Source organism: Myotis nattereri (assembly GCF_964212035.1).
Source record: "Myotis nattereri genome assembly, chromosome: 9".
NCBI classification, from domain to species: domain Eukaryota; kingdom Metazoa; phylum Chordata; class Mammalia; order Chiroptera; family Vespertilionidae; genus Myotis; species Myotis nattereri.
The window spans coordinates 20,073,652-20,090,424 of NC_138084.1; the positions used below are offsets into that span (position 1 = coordinate 20,073,652).

Here is a 16,773-nt window from a genome sequence, read left to right on the forward strand (position 1 = left end):
TTTGAAACTGCAGGCTCAGAGGCCGGCAAGGCAGACGGGGAACCTTGCAGTCCTCCGTCACTGAAGCAAGCAAGCCTCATGTTAGTTTCAAGCTGCCTGGCTGCCGGCCACCATCTTGGCTGGCAGTTAATTTGCATATCTCGCTGATTAGCCAATGGGAAGGGTAGTGGCCGTACGCCAATTCCCATGTTTCTCTTTTATTAGACAGGATGATTATTAATAACCTGGTTATTTTTACCTAAATTACCTAGAAATATAGAGGTAGAAATATAGAGTATATGACATACATTAAATTTATAAGAAAAATTCATTTCTGATAAATCATAGAGTTTATATATAGATATAGAGTACATAGGAATTATATAGAAAGAAATAGAGTATATGAATGTAGTGTGTGTGTGTGTGTGTGTGTGTGCGTGTGTGTGTGTTAGTTTGCACGGTCTGAGAATCCTCGCCACTTATTTTTACAGCATTTGAGTTTATGCAGCATTTTCACATCCATTATCCTATTTGCAGTAATCCAAAGCAGGGCTTTGATGTCAGAGAGAACTAGTCTCTAATCCGTATGTTGCTACTCACTAGCTGTGTGGCCTTGGTCAAGCTGACACATCACTCTTCAATTTCTTTTGATTTTCCTCAACTGTAAAAACAAGCAATAGCCCGGCTGGCATGGGTCAGTGGTTGATCATCAACCTATGAACCAAGAGGTCACGATTCAATCCCCAGTCAGGGCACATGCCCGGGTTCAGGCTCGATTTCCAGTGTGAGAATCAATTATTTTGTCTCATCATTGTTGTTTCTCTCTCTCTTCCTCTTTCTCTCTCTCTCTGAAATCAATAAAAATATTTTTTTAAAAAAACAGAGGCAAGCCCTGACCGGTTTGGCTCAGTGGATAGAGCGTCGGCTTGCAGACTCAAGGGTCCCAGGTTAGATTCCAGTCAAGGGCATGTACCTTGGTTGCGAGCACATCCGCAGTTAGGGAGTATGCAGGGGGCATCTGATAGATGTTTCTGACTCTCTATCCCTCTCCCTTCCTCTCTATAAGAAATCAATAAAATATATTTTTAAAAAATTTGATAAAAAAATAAAAACAGAGGCAATAAAAGAACCACATCACAGATTGCAAGAATTAAATGAAATAACTGACATAAAGTTTTGAAAAGAAAAAAGAAATGACTTTTATTACTTAACAAATAATCAGCACTGTTAGAATTTGAACCCAGGTTTCTTCATCCCTAATCCAAGATCTGCTTTCCACTGCACTGCTGCCTGAACCCAAGTATATGTGCTTGTACATGATAATAATGGCTACATTGACCAAATGTCCTTTACTTATGCTATCCCCAAAATTTATAGCAACATGTTGATGTATTTCATAATACCACACTTTATATTTACTTTTGAATATATTTTTATTGATTTCAAAGAGAGGAAGAAAGAAATAGAAACATCAATGATAAGAGAGAATCATTGATCAGCTGCCTCCTGTATGCCCCACATTGTGGATTGAGCTCACAACCCAGGCATGTGGCCTGACTAGGAATCGAACCATGACTTCCTGGTTCATAGATCTATGTTCAACCACTGAGCCACTGCGGCCAGGCTGTATTTACATTTGTTTGCTTATTTGTTCTGTCTGTATTCTTGACTGTAAAGACTGGGAGTGCATTTTATTCTCAGTGCCTGGCACATAGTAAACATCACATAGTATTTGTTGAATAAGTTCAGTTTGCAATAATTCCAAAAGACACATATTTCAGACCAGGAGCTCATTGAGGTTAAGACAGCTCAAGGAGTTATTAAGTTACTGAGCTGCAATTCTACTAGCCTTTTATTCTCTGATCCCAGAGCCTGTTCTCTTTCTTGAATACTATAAAAGAACATGGCCACAAGGCTGGACAATCCAGAAGACTGTATTATAACTCTAACCACAGTAAATATGACCTTTTCCCCATCCCAATGGACTGGACAAGACTGGAACCTGAATGCTTAAAATAATTGTACAGAGTTTTCTTCTCCTTAACCTGGGCAGGTCCATTTATATTTTAACAAAGCTCTACATCAAGATAAAAAGGAATAAAGTTCTAATATGGTAATTCTCAAATGAATTCTATACTTGAGGTACAGGGGATCATTGCAGTTCAGGTGACTTTGTAGGGTATGAAGAAGGAAACCTAGAGACTAGTCTGTAGAAAAAATATGTGTTCTCTGTTTTCATCCATCCTTTCTCCTCATCTGTTACAGTACTGGGCATAGTATAGATTCCCAGTGATTATTTGTTGACTGGCTAAATACAGGGTTTTAAGATGTTTATTACAACCTGGTCTGTGTGGCTCGGTGGTTGAGTGTCGACCCATGAACCAAAAGGTCCCCCGTTTGATTCCCAGTCAAGACACATGCCTGGATGGTGGGCTCAATCCCCAGTAGGGGCAATGCAGGAAGCAGCCAATCAATTATTCTATCTCATCATTGATGTTTCCATCTTTCCCTCCCTCTCCCTTTCTCTTTCTCTAAAAAAAATAAAAACATTTTTTTAAAAAATATTTGCCCTAATCACAAGATCACTGAACCTTTCCTATTTTAAATACTGCATGGATGTCCAGAAAATTCTGGGAATATACCAAAAATAATAGGATACCAGAGGTAGAAACCAGTTAATCTATACTTTCCCTATTAGATAATGAGACTAAAGACAAAAGAGAAAATGGATGTCTGTATAGTTGCTGGGACAAGAGATGAAGTTAGGACATGTATCCCATTCTCCAGGAGTAGCTCTTTCTGCTTTATGTTATTTACAACCTGGGGTCTCAATGGTAACTATAGAGGATCCAAGGAAACGAGATGATTTTTTAAATTGCATACATACTCACACGTGCACACATTCATGTGTCTAGAATAGCATAAAAAGCACAAACCTGAAAGTTTTAAAAATTCTGATTTAATTCCCATCTCTTCTACCTTTTTGCTCTGTGACCTTGGGGAAAAAATATTTGCATTTCTGAATCTTAATCTTCTCATCTCCTGTTTACACAATGTATTAGCTTAGGTAAGTGTAAATTCTAGTCCAAAGTTCTTCTTTCTTTCCATTTGTAAATAGCAGATCATTTTTAAAAACAAGATCTTTTGCAGAATTATAGAATATCAAGTCAAGTCCAGATCCTCAGGTCAAAATCCAGCAGTAGGGAGAGGGGATATCAGCATCTTGCCTGCTTCTCCTTCCTTTTCTTCAAGATCACTGAACCTTTCCTATTTTAAATACTGCATGCCTGCTTCACCTTCCTCTCCTTCTAACTCATCCATTCTATGATTCTAGAATTTACCAGTAACCATTCATAAAGAAGGGCAAAGAGCAGACTCACCTACAACACCTTAAACTCTGAGTTTCAGTCAGATGGGTAATCCCAGAATCTTGGAGCAAAACATATCTCTTCCGGCACCTGGAGCGCTGGTCTTGGCCAAAGAAATACATAAAATTTGGATGTAGTGACTTTAAATTGGCCACCAAGGAAAGGACCTGATGGGGCTTTAAAAGAAGGCCAGTTCTCTCCTAGGTACCAATGGGCCTCTCTAGATTGTGGGGTGTGACACAGCCCAGGGAGCACTGACTGGCAGCTTGGCTTAACGCCTGGGCTCAGCGGTAGAGAGGATGCCAGCTTTGGTTGGGTGGAGCTAATTTCAACTGACCCTACTTCCACTATAATTTTAGTCCTTGGTCTGGTTCCAATAAGATATCCCTAGAGGCAGTAAAAGCCAAGAGTGGCTTTTGGTCTCAAACTATGTAACCATTTCATCAACAGTTACCTTTGTAAAGCACTGGATGCTTTACACAGAATCTCTCTAGTGTAAGAATATCTATTGGATGAGTTGGATATAGGACTAAAAGGGTAAAAGAGAGCGGGAAAGAGAGAGAGAGGAGGAGGAGGAGGGAGGGAAAGAAGGGGGAAGGAGAGATTGTGGGAAAACAATAGAACAGTCTAAAGGTAGAATGAATGTTCTGGAAAGGAGTAAATTCTCCATTACTAGAAGTAAGTACAAGATAGTACACTTAACAGTGAGTATCTCACTTATATGTGGAACCTAAAAAAAAAAAAAAAAAAAAAAAGCAAACTTTAGAAATTGAGAATAGATTGGTGGGTGCCAGATGCAGTGGGTGGAGGGTTGGGGAAATGGGTCAAGAGTCAAAATTTGTAGTTATAAGATAAATAAGTCCTGTGATGTAATGTATAACGTGCTGTCTATAGTTAATGATAATGTATTGTATTTTTTAAAGTTGCTAAGAGAGTAGATCTTAAAAATTATCATCACAAGAAAATAATATAACTGTGTGAGGTGATGGATGTTAACTATCCTCCTGTGGGGATCATTTCACAGGATATACATATATCAAATTATTATGTCATGCACCTTAAACTAATACAATGTTATGTGTCATTTATAGCTCAATAAAACTGGGAAAAAATATAAATAAATACACTATCAAAACAAAAGAGTCTGAATTAGCCCACCTTACAGGTTCCTTAAAATTCTAAGATTCAATGATTCTGTGAAACAAAGAGAAAAGAAGACAGACAGTTACTATTTTTGGTAGTGTGGATTGGGCCTTAATAAACTTCATTTCATAGTATTTCTCCCAAAAGGAAGCATTCCTAAACACATTTTCAGATGAGAAAATGGAATTTTGGAGATGTGTTTGTCAAAGGCCATATAGAAAGATTGTGGCAAAAATGGAATTTGTGTTCAGGTCTTCAAGAATCCAAAGTCCACACTCAGTCCTCTACACCCCACTGCCCCCATGAGGACATAAAAGAATGGGTAGCAAGGGGGGTGGGGGAGGGGCGAGGATATCACTTGATATACCTCATTTTTCGAAATATCGAAGTGCAGGGAGTTTAAAAGAAAACAATCATTTGCTGTTTGACTAGGGCCAGATTTCCCTCATGTACATGCTTTGTTTATGATTTATCAAATATCCAACTAGAAAAGATTTGAGGTCTATTTGTGTGTCTTGGGAAGGGACATGCAAGGAGCAGGAGGAAGTAGGCATTGCACAAACCCACAGGACTCTGTGGCTTCTTTCAAGGATTTGAGAAAGATGGTGGTCACACCCTGTTGATGTTGGCAGCTCTTCAACTTGTATCCAGATGAAAAAAATCTGCAGTTTCTCTTGTCCACTCCCACACCCCCACCCGTTTCTCTTCTACCAGAGCCATAGCCTCCTACTGTGAAGCTAAAATATTATACCCCTTCCCCGAATCCCCAGCTCTTGGCCTTATGCCTATAGTCTTGGGTCTCTCTAAGATTTGATATTGGATAAAGGGATCACCATGGCCAATGCAGTCATTTGTACGTAATCAATCTTTGCTAGATTGAAGAAATAACAAAAACAAACCACTTGTTTCTTACTTCTTATTGCAGGGTGAAGAACGTAAGGATAGGATGCAGGAAGATTGTGATGTTTGTTTATTTTTATGGTTTTTTAAAAAATATATTTTTTATTGATTTCAGAGAGGAAGAAAGTGATAGGGAGAGATTGAAACATCAGTGAGAATCATTGATCAGCTGCCTCCTGTGCGCCCCCTACTGGGGATTGAGCCCGAATCCCAGGAATGCTCCCTGATCAAGAATCATAGGTTCATAGGTCAATGCTCAAACACTGAGTCCACTGGCCTGGCAAGATTGTGGGAGGCCTCTCTCCTCCCCTCTATCCCTCCCTCCCTTCTCCCAAGGAAAAATTTCAGAAAGGATTCTCTTTTTCTTTCATATTTACAGAATATAAATATCATCAGTAGAATCAATGAGGTCTCTTGACATCTCCACCCCAACTTCTTTTTGTCAGGCAGTTTTAACCCCATTGTTCACGATCTTCCAAAATCTTCTAATTGGTCTTTTTGCCTTCACACTCTCTCCAGTTCAACCCCTCGTTCTTAACGTGCAGAAGGACCTCCCTAAAGCACAGATCCATTCATGTTGTTCCTGGCTTGAGAATATTTGTTAGTTTGTTATTGTTCATTCATAACTTGATGACAATCAAGTTCCTATCCTAATCCTCAAAGCTCTCACTACCCAGTGATGCTTGGTGAACATGGCATGGAAATCAAAGAGGAAAAAGAACACATGAATAAAAAGACCATTGGATGTGGCAAGAAGGAAGGAAAGTGAAATCTTCTCAGCACAGTTTCAATAGCCTGTTAATCGCAGATCAGGTATGTGGAGTGGTGCTCAGGGGGAACTGAAGAAAGCGAGATGCCAGTTTAGCAGTGAAAGGCGAGAAGGAAATGGAAACATAGGTACAGCATCTGGCGATGTCAGGGGAAGAATTCTCAAGACTGGGAAACTGAAGCAGGTTTGGAGACTGAAGGCCATGGAGAGGGGTGCTCTGAAACAGGTTCTCAGTCATGCCTGCTCACCAGGTCACAATCAGTCATTGGCAGAGCCAGAGTGTAAGCCTGTGCCTCAGTCACCGGGGACCAAGGAAGGCTGCATGACAACACAGAGGGAAGCGGTAATGGGAAAGGCAAGGAACCCAAAATTGGGAAGAGAGGGGTTTAAAACCAGAGGGAGTGGCACAAAGGACAAAGTTGTAGGACTTCATACTTTTGCTTAAAGCTGGTCTTGTCTGTCTTTGCAAACAGTTGTTTTTAGCTCATTGAAAACGACGTAGAAGTTTATTTATTTTCCTCGATCCAGGATAAATGAAGGTGTTCTCTGAGATTCATTCTAAGTCTTAGAATATATTTATAAACCAGCATGATAAAAACCAGAAAATAGTTGCCCTACCACATTGCTGAGCTGGTGTGGCCCTACACACAGTGTCTATTGTTTATTCTTTTTTACTGTTTATTATTTAAAGAGATTCTGATCCTTCAGTCCTGTTTGGAGTGATGGGAAGGGTAGAACCTCTTCTGGAAAACCTCATAGGTGTCCTGCTGAGAGAGCCCTCTCCAAGCCTCTCCTACAGAAGCCTTTCTGAGACCAGGAACACTGACAAGCCTGGAGCCACTGGGAATCACACACCTAATTAACTCCTGTGCATTGCAACACTGAGTTGGCCCTTAAAATAGACCTGAAAACCATCAAGAGCTGATGTGACTTGAAAAATGTGCAACTGCCCTGAACTTGCTTGATCTTAAAAGTAGCATTTTGTCAGCAGGGCTCAATTTCAAGAAGAAGAGGCCGCTGTGGTTGGAGGCAGGACGCTAGGTTGATAAATATTTGCTGGCGAGGGCTATCCAGCTGGTTCCCAGATGGTAGAAAAGGTCTTGTCTATGAGAGGCCATAAAAAGCCAGATGAATAGTGAACACATCCTTCAATGGGGATGTTGAAAGTGTGGGGATGGAAGAGAGGAAGAAAGGAGAAGATAGCTATGGGTCATCCAGTATCTATTTATTTTACTGAGTCATTCATTCATCTTGAAAAAAAATTGATTAGTCTTGAAATTCTCTCTTTCATATGTGGCACATAGAAAGATGGGGGAGCCAACAGGTTTCCTCTGTGCACTACTCATATTATGTCTTTTATTAAGGTCTCAATACATTTCTCTTCTCAAGTTGGTCACCAACGGGTTTGGGTAATCAGCTTAAGAGAAACCACACATGGCCAGGAGCGGCACTGCCTCTCTTCAAGACCAGATTTTGAGCTCTTGAAATATTTCTGGATGAACTTCACCTCATTGTGATTATTTCCTTCTCCTCTATGCTTCTCAAGTAAACATTTATTTAGCCCTTTATGTTTAAGGGCAACCAGGAAGATAAATCAGATGGTTTCAAGGTGAATGCCCCTCCAAATTCCCTCACTGCACAGTCTTGACCTCTAAACCTCCACTGACTTCACACTCATGCCATCCCAGTTTCCCAATTAGATGATATGGCAGCCCCATCGCAAACCTCACCATAATTGGAAAATGCTTGATTTTAAAATCTCAAACTCTAAAATGTACCTTTATCAAAACTTCCTGGTTTTTGGTGGTTTTTTTGTTTTTGTTTTTGTTTTTGTTTTACTGTGCAATTCACCAAATCTATTCTTGGTGACTTCTTGATCCTCAAGCCCTCCCAAGTTCATGAGTCCATCACCCTGGCTCCAAGTGTTTCCTACCACCACCCCTCACTATTTTCTTCTCTTTCCAGTATAATTCCCAGACTTAGATTGTTGGTGATAGCTGCTATTTAAATGTGGTCTCCAACCCCATAAAGGCATCTACTTCTTGAGCCTCATGTTGATTTCCTGTCATAGTTCTCACAGCCACCTCAAGATAACCTTTCTTGACACCCTCATATGGGTATCATTTCTCCCTCTTCTGAACTCTCATAGCTTGTATTTGTTATGTCCTCATGGCTTCCATCGCTTTCTGACTCAGATAATAGTTGTGTGTCTAATTGTGCTATTCCTCTCTGTAGTCTTTTAAGGTTTTTATTTCTTATTCATTTTTGTATCCCAGTGCCTGGCATCAAATAGAAGCTCAGTGACTGTTTCCTTAATCCAATAGCACAACTCTTCTACAAAGAAACTTAAAAAAAATAATAATAGCTTAATCGGATATCAACGGCAAAAGTTCAAAAATGGGCATTTTTATAGAGAAGCAAATGAAAATATGCCATGAGAGTATTAGCTTCCTGTTGCTGCATAACGAATTAGCTCAAATTTATCAACATAAAGCAATAGACATATTATCTCAGTTCTGTAGATCCGAAGTCTGAAAACCCAAACTGGGTTCTCTGCTTACTGTCTTCTTCCTGAACAGGGTAAGGAAGAATATTGGAATCCTTTAGCCCCACAAACCTCTTCAAGCAAAATGTCACCCTTTTCTGCATTGTATGAAGTATGGAGGGAGGAGACTGTAATGTCCCTTTTGCAGATGAGAAGTAATAAGTTAAAGTTATTTGGAAAGAACTTGTTGCTTAGTTCAAAGACAAACTTTCTTATAGCAAGGATTTTCTTATCTTTATCCAAAGATAGAAGGGACTGACAAAGAAGTTGTGAACCCTCCACATGAAGAGATCTATTAAAGAGAGGAATTCCTATCCCCGGGGCACCAAGTAAAGCTGGGTGTATTCAGCCTCTCTCAGATATGCGTGCCCAAATATGTGAAGCGATAGTCCCAGCTGAAGTGGCAGTGACTGAGGGAAAAGGAGTATCCTGCGTGGACCGCTGTGGGAGAGATGTTAACATTCCCTCCTCTTGAATGGTACGTTTGTTTGCCTTGTCCCTCATCTGCTGCCTGTTTGCTAGGTCCCATCAGCAAATGTGAGCTGAGGTCCTGCTCCCTCATCTATCAGATGAGGGGCTTATAGCCAAGCTGTCATGACCCAATATTTGTGGCTATAAACTGAAAAGAGTTGCACACACTGAAGTCAGTATCATCACTATCACTAGCCAGATCCATCTACTGCCCTCCTTGTCCCTTAACTTCTCAGTTATTACAGGCTTGTGATGGATCTCCCTCTATAAGGATTTCACATTTTGTTGTCTCATCATTTAAAAATATACATATAGCCTAGCCCGTGTGGCTCAGTGGTTGAGCATCGACCTATGAACCAGGGGGTCATGGTTTGATTCCCAGTCAGAGCACATGCCCAGGTTGCAGGCTTGATCCCCAATGTAGGGCATACAGGAGACAGCCAATCAGTGATTTTCTCCTATCATTGATGTTTCTATCTCTTTCTCCCTCTCCTTTCCTCTCTGAAATCAATAAAAATATACTAAAATAAATAAATAATATACATATATAAAACATTGTTCCAACCCTAGCCAGTTTGGCTCAGTGGATAGAGCGTCAGCCCTGCTAACTGAAAGGTCCCAGGTTCGATTCTGATCAAAGCCACATGCCCGGGTTGTGGGCTCGATCCCCAGTGGCAGACTTGCAGGTGGCAGCAGATCCATGATTCTCTCTTATCGTGGCTGTTTCTATCTCTCCCTCTTTCTTCCTCTCTGAAATCAATAAAAATATATTTTTTTAAAAACATACAAATGTATTATTAAAAAGAAACAACAACAACAACAACAAAAAACGTTGTTCCATTTTACTTGCTGCCGGGGTTCTTGTCCAGCATCTAGAAAGATTCAGCAATCTGGAGAAGGGGCTGTGCATAACTTAATACAGAATCCAGAGACAAAACATAATTTTGCAAGGCATTTGGGAGTCAGAGGAGCCTAGCTAAAGAAACTAAGATCTCGTCGTCTCAGGACCCCATGCTTTTTATTAACACAAATTGTCATGAGGTGAGGCAGCGATATACACATCAAAGGGTCTGGTTTCATTTACAGAGTCCATTGTCAGATTGGAGAATTTGCCTACGGCTGTTCAGGTGTTTGGCCAGTAGGAGGCAATAACATGTAGATTAAGATGCCCTGAGCTGTCTGGCAGCAAGATAATCAATTTTTGCATCCTTTTCAGGTTTGGGGAAATGCCCTTCAGCCACTCCAGATGATTCAGCCTTTGCTGACATGCTGGAATTGGCTTTTGGCAACTTGCCACATCAAATTAATTGGTTAATTTGATCATCTTTATAGTCATGTAATATAGTTCTAGCAATCCATATATAACTCTAATCAATACAAGTCAAGCCGTACTGCAAATGCAGAAAGAGAAATGACTATTAAGAAGAAATGTATAGTCAATCTCTTCGTTTCTACTTCTGACCAAAAGGGGCTGCTGGCCTCTCCTCCTCCTGAATTCTGCATTTGGCTCAGTCCTGTCCCAAGAACATGTACTTGTTCATTAAGTGTCCTGTTGATGAATGATCTATCTGGACCATGCCACAGCGCAACGGGTGAGGGAATTGCAAAAATCCTGGCAATATTGGTCATTTCGAACAGAACCTGAGGTACAAGGCTGTGCAGGGCTATGGAGTCAAACAAGGATGCAATTTAGTAGGTTAGTTAGTTTAAGTGTATCATTCTTTGCGGATATAGGGAAGGGAAGTTTGTTTTGTATATGATTACTTCCCTCAGGAAGACGGATGGGTTCATGTTTTACTTGATTTTTGATTTTTGATTTTCTAAGGAACTTTAAACTCCATGGCTCACTTCCTTTTTTTCTTTCATTATCAAATCGCTAAGGAATACCCACAATAGACATGGTGCCTTCCCATGAATGTCACCCTTGGTCCTATACACCTGCCCAGCCTCTTTCCTTTTTTTTTTTTTCTTAAACAGCTTTATTGAGGTATACTTCACATATTCCAAAATGTACCCTTTCAAAGCATATGATCCAGTAACTTTGAGCATATTCAGAATTTTGCAATCATTTCCACAACCTAATTTTAAAATGGTTTCATCAAAAGAAGCTCCATACCCACTAGCAGTCACTCCCATTCCTCTCCACCCCTTCTTTCCTAGGCAACCACTAATCTTCTTTCTGTCTCTATAGATCTGCCTATCTGAAGGTTTAATTAAAATGGAATCATACAACATGTGGTCCTTTGTGCCTGCCTCTTTCACTTAAGTTAACCTTCTTGAAGCTGCTCTTTCACAGGCAGAGCCATCCATCGATCCATTCCCCTTCATGCTCTCAGTTTAAGAAACTTAGGAGCCTTTCCAAACCTCACTTTTATCTTCACTTATAAACATCTACTTTCATTCACTGAAATAAAATATCAGGGCACTTATGCAAAATGTGATACAGGTATATATAGCATTATCTTTTTTTAAAAATTAAATCTTCATTGTTTAGATTATTACAGTTGTTCCTCTTTTTTCCCCCCCATAGCTCCTCTCCACCCGGTTCCCACCCCACCCTTTGCCCTTAACCCCCCTCCCCCAATGTCCTCATCCATAGGTGTACAATTTTTGTCCAGTCTCTTCCCACACACCCCCCCCCCAACCTTTTCCCCCCGAGAATTGTCAGTCCACTCCCTTTCTATGCCCCTGATTCTATTATATTCATCAGTTTATTCTGTTCATCAGATTATTTATTCACCTGATTTTTAGATTCACTTGTTGAAAGATATGTATTTGTTCATAATTTTTATCTTTACCTTTTTCTTCTTCCTCCTCTTCTTAAAGGATACCTTTCAGCATTTCATATAGTACTGGTTTGGTGGTAATGAACTCCTTTAGCTTTTTCTTATCTGTGAAGCTCTTTATCTGACCTTCAATTCTAAATGATAGCTTTGCTGGGTAAAGTAATCTTGGTTGTAGGTTCTTGGTATTCATCACTTTGAATATTTCTTGCCACTCCCTTCTGGCCTGCATAGTTTCTGTTGTGAAATCAGCTGACAGTCGTATGGGTACTCCCTTGTAGGTAACTGACTGTCTTTCTCTTGCTGCTTTTAAGATTCTCTCTTTGTCTTTTGCTCTTGGCATTTTAATTATGATGTGTCTTGATGTGGTCTTCTTTGGATTCCTTTTGTTTGGAGTTCTCTGCGCTTCCTGGACTTGAAAGTCTGTTTCTTTCACCAGGTAGGGGAAGTTTTCTGTCATTATTTCTTCAAATACGTTTTCAATATCTTGCACTCTCTCATCTTCTGGCACCCCTATAATTGGGATGTTGGTTCACTTGAAGTTGTCCCAGAGGCTCCTTACACTATCTTCATATTTTTGGATTCTTTTTTCTTTTGTTTTTCCGGTTGGGTGATTTTTGCTTCTTTGTATTTCAAATCTTTGACTTGATTCTTGGGATCCTCTAGTCTGCTGTTGAATCTCAGTATAATATTCTTTATTTCAGTCAGTGTATGCTTAATTTCTAGTTGGTCCTTTTTCATATCCTTGAGGGTCTCACTAGATTTATGGAGGGTCTCACTAAATTTATCGGCAGTTTCTAGAAGATTCTTGAGTAACCTTATAACCGTGGTTTTGAACTCTATATCCAGTAGTTTGCTTTCCTCCATTTCTTTCATTTGTGACTTGGTTTTTTGTCTCCTCATTTTGGCTGCTTCCCTGTGTTGATAGACTGGCTTTCTGTGCTAGGTGTCCTATAGGGCCCAGTGGCTCTGCCTCCCCAATTACCTGAGGTGGACACTCTTGGTGCACCCCTTTGTGGGCTGTGCGCACAGTCCTGTTGTAGTTAAGCCTTGATTGTAGTTGGTATCATTGGGAGGAATTGACCTCCAGTCCAATTGGCTGTGAGAATCAGCTGTGTCTACGGTGGAAGAACTTCTGTGATGGAGACACCCTTCTGGGGCAAGACTTGCTTCAGTGAGGCTTTGGTGCTCACTAAGTCTGCCCCCTGAGTGTGTCCCTTATGGATCTGAGGAGTTGTAATCTGGATGGTCCCACTCTGACCACTGGGTATACTGGCTCTTGGATCTCTAAGAAAGTGCTAATTTAGCCTCTGCCTGAGGCTACCCAGCAGGAGCTATGGAGAGAGCTGCAGATTCCTCTTCTTTGTTTGGGGTTTGGATGTGCCCAGAGGAGGCCCAGCTGTGAAGCAATGCAAGCTGTTGTGGGGCCTTGTGCCTTCTTTTGGATGTTCTGGGTCTCTCTGACCCATCTGCAGTTTATTAGGTAATTTTAGATTGCAAAGGGCCAGGTCATTCATATGCAAAAGCCTCTGGGCACAGCTTGGGTGGGGCGGGGTCTTGGGTATCAACAGGGCGGAGCCAACAGCTATGGCTGATCCTCAATCCTGCCCTAAGAGGGCCCAGGTCTCAGTGTCCTGAGGTAATCGCTGTCAGCATCTCTGAGAGAAAGCCACCCTCGAGTTCCGCCCGATGCTGGACAGTCAAGTTTCTCCCCGTATGAGTCTGGGTCCCCAGAGACTCGCCCGGAACTGGAGTTCAGAGCCATCAGGAGCTTGAGACTCCCTCTTCATTGAAAAAGACAACTGCGTCCTAAGTTGCCAGCCCTTTCTGCGCACCTCCGTACCACCGTGCTTTACTTCCGCACCTCCTCTGAGTCTCAGTGTGCTTTTCTCTTTCCTGCTAGTTGTAGAACTTCCACTCAGCCAGCCTTCCTGTGGTTCTGGATGATGTCTTTTAGTTGTATTTTTGAAGGGATTGTGCGAGGCAACAATTTCCAGTGTTTACCTATGCCACCATCTTGGTTTCCCTCCTATAGCGTTATCTTCCACATTTAAAATATAAAATAATTGAGATGTATAATGATAAACAGTGCAAAACATCAGCAATGAGTGCTGCTTAGGAGCTTTTAACATGTTCTCAGAATCCTATAAGCTACCAAACCCCAGTCTCTTCTGCTAACAGAGCAAAGAAAATACAACTTCTTTGATCTCCTTATCTCAGAGGCCTTCCATTATCAATCATGGTACTCAATTATATTGTATAACAGAATTAATAAATGAAGACCATTTTCCCCTATGACAATACCACATAAAGTACACTTGTGTATTTAAACAGATGACTAATGCAAAAATGTTAATCACATGTAGGTACAGAAGGGGAAACACACAGATTTGTCCAAGGGTCTGTCTTACTACTGAGTCTCTATCATGACTATGTAGTCTCTGATTCTTTGTCATTCATCATAAACTTCTGCACAGGGATATGTGCCCTACAGGGCCAGTTCATAATTCCCTTTTCTAGTTACATAGTGACGATGGAAGAACAAAGGTGATGCTATAGCAATAGCAGACAAAGAATTGTCTAGGGACCTCAAATGAGCAAATTTGTCAACCAAATATTAAATATTATAAACTGTAAGGATTCCTATTACAACAAATTTCTTTTTGTGTGAAGTTGACAAATCTTTGATCTGGTATGGATACTTTGCTTTGAACAAACTCATAAGTGAAGAAATTAATCCATAAATCCCACCAATAAAAAATAGGTTAAGTAGGAGAACTAACACAATTATTTAGGCAATTCTTTTTTTAAAAAGATCTCTGTGTACTAATACCAATCTTTGCCCAACCTACAATGAGATGCTATGAGGAGGCTGCTTGGTCTCCTGACAGCCTTAATCGGTACTGACATCTGTGGTCCTTAAGGTAGCATATGTTAGGTAGGGATAGACTATTGAGTGTGATGGGGCATACCACCTCTACTAACGGCAAAAATACTTGTGGATTGCTTAGCCTATTGATGTATTAGTTCATAACTGATGAAGGATGATAGATTGAGCTTCCAGATACTTCTTGTGCATTTTCCTGTCCCTGTGCCAGTTGTGGGTTTCCATTAGAAGAGTGAGGAAATGGTAACTCAGCCCACAATTAGAAGAGCTGTAGGTCAACGTTTTAGTTGACATTTTCCTACACTGTACCCCTGAAATAAATTTCATCATTAGTAACAGCAGGAGTAGATTCTCTTCTTCCATTTGTTTAGGGCATCTTTGATTTCTTTGTTCCTCAGGCTATAGATCAATGGATTTAGCATAGGGATTACAATAGTGTATAATACTGATGCCAACTTACTTTGGCTCAGAGAATCGCCAGAATTAGGATACAGATAAACAAAGGTACTAGAACCAAAGAAGAGGGTCACTGCAGTCAGGTGAGAAGCACAGGTGTTGAAGGCTTTGGACCTGCCTTCAGCTGAACTGATCTTCAGAATGGTGGCAACAATATAACCATAGGATATCATAATAATGAGGGCAGAGGAAAGCGCAAAGATTACTGTCAGGACAGACAACATGACTTGAACATAAAAGGTGTCAGAGCAGGATAGGATTAGCAGCTGGGGCAAGTCACAAAAGAAATGGTTGATGATGTTTGGCCCACAGAAATGCAGCTGAAGTAAGGCACACAGTTGGATAAATGAGCCACAGAATCCAGTTACACAAGATGCTGCCACCATCTGCACACAGAGGGTGGGGGACATGATGGCTGTGTAAAGCAGAGGATTACAAATGGCAGCATATCTGTCATAAGCCATGGCTGTCAGGAGACAGCATTCAGTCAGACCCAGGCCAGAGAAGAAGAAGTATTGCATGGTGCACCCCATAAAGGAGATGAATTTGTGCTTCTTGAAGAAGTCCGATAGCATCTTGGGGACAGTAGTAGAAACATAGCAGATGTCCAACAAGGACAAGTAACTGAGGAAAAAGTACATAGGTGTGTGCAGATTGGAGTTAGTCCTAATGAGAGTGATGAGGCCCATATTCCAGGACACTGTCATCAGGTAGATCCCTAGGAATATTGAAAAGAGGACAATGGTGAGCTTTGGAAATTCAGAGAATCCCAAGAGAATGAACTTTATAATCATTGTACTGTTCCTTCTCCCAGTCATTGCACTGGTGATCCTAGAATCTGTAGGCAGAGAAGAGAATAAATCTCTCAGTCAGTTGTTATAGCAATTTCCATTAAAATAAACTACCTTCTACCCACACTGAACACAGAGTCAAGAGAAATAGTGAGCCATTTAGATGACCCTGGGTAAATTTCCCTCTGAATAGCTCTAATGGTTTTACGAGTCAATTTTCCCACATATAAAAGAGGATAAATATACTCTTCATTATTACCCATCAGGCTCTTTAAACACAAAAGAAAGTATATTGACATTTAAAAAAAAACATTTAAACAGGTGCTTTGGAAATTTTAGGATATTAGTAACGGGGTTATAACTCCTGTGGAAAGCTTCGTGACTAAGAGCATGGCCTTAGATGTCATATGGCTGGTTTTGGATTGTGGCTCTGCTATCTGTGAGCCTTTTACTCTGAACAGATTGTCTATGATCTTTCTGCCTGTTACTTCATCTGTAAAATAGGGATGACAATAACAATAGGACCTATCTCAGAGGGCTCTTTGAGGTTAAATTAGTTCCATTATATATAGTCCCTGCCATGGATATAGTATTATATGAAGTGATGTCAGTAAGGAGTAGCTTTCTCTTTTTAATATATTTTTTATTGTTGATAATATCACAGATATCTCCCATTCCCCT

At 40.6% G+C, this 16,773-nt stretch overlaps 1 protein-coding gene across 1 annotated transcript; it reads right to left on the reverse strand.

Annotated features, from left to right (window-relative positions):
- Nucleotides 1-15,174: 15,174 nt before the first annotated feature.
- On the reverse strand, nucleotides 15,175-16,154 carry LOC308525262 (olfactory receptor 5AN6-like; the record flags this gene model as incomplete). The annotated part of the gene is made up of 1 exon (XM_081100054.1): nucleotides 15,175-16,154. Exon 1 carries the CDS (start codon nucleotides 16,117-16,119, stop codon nucleotides 15,175-15,177), a length of 945 nt encoding a protein of 314 aa, XP_080956180.1. The 5' UTR covers nucleotides 16,120-16,154.
- Between the last annotated feature and the right edge of the window lie 619 nt (nucleotides 16,155-16,773).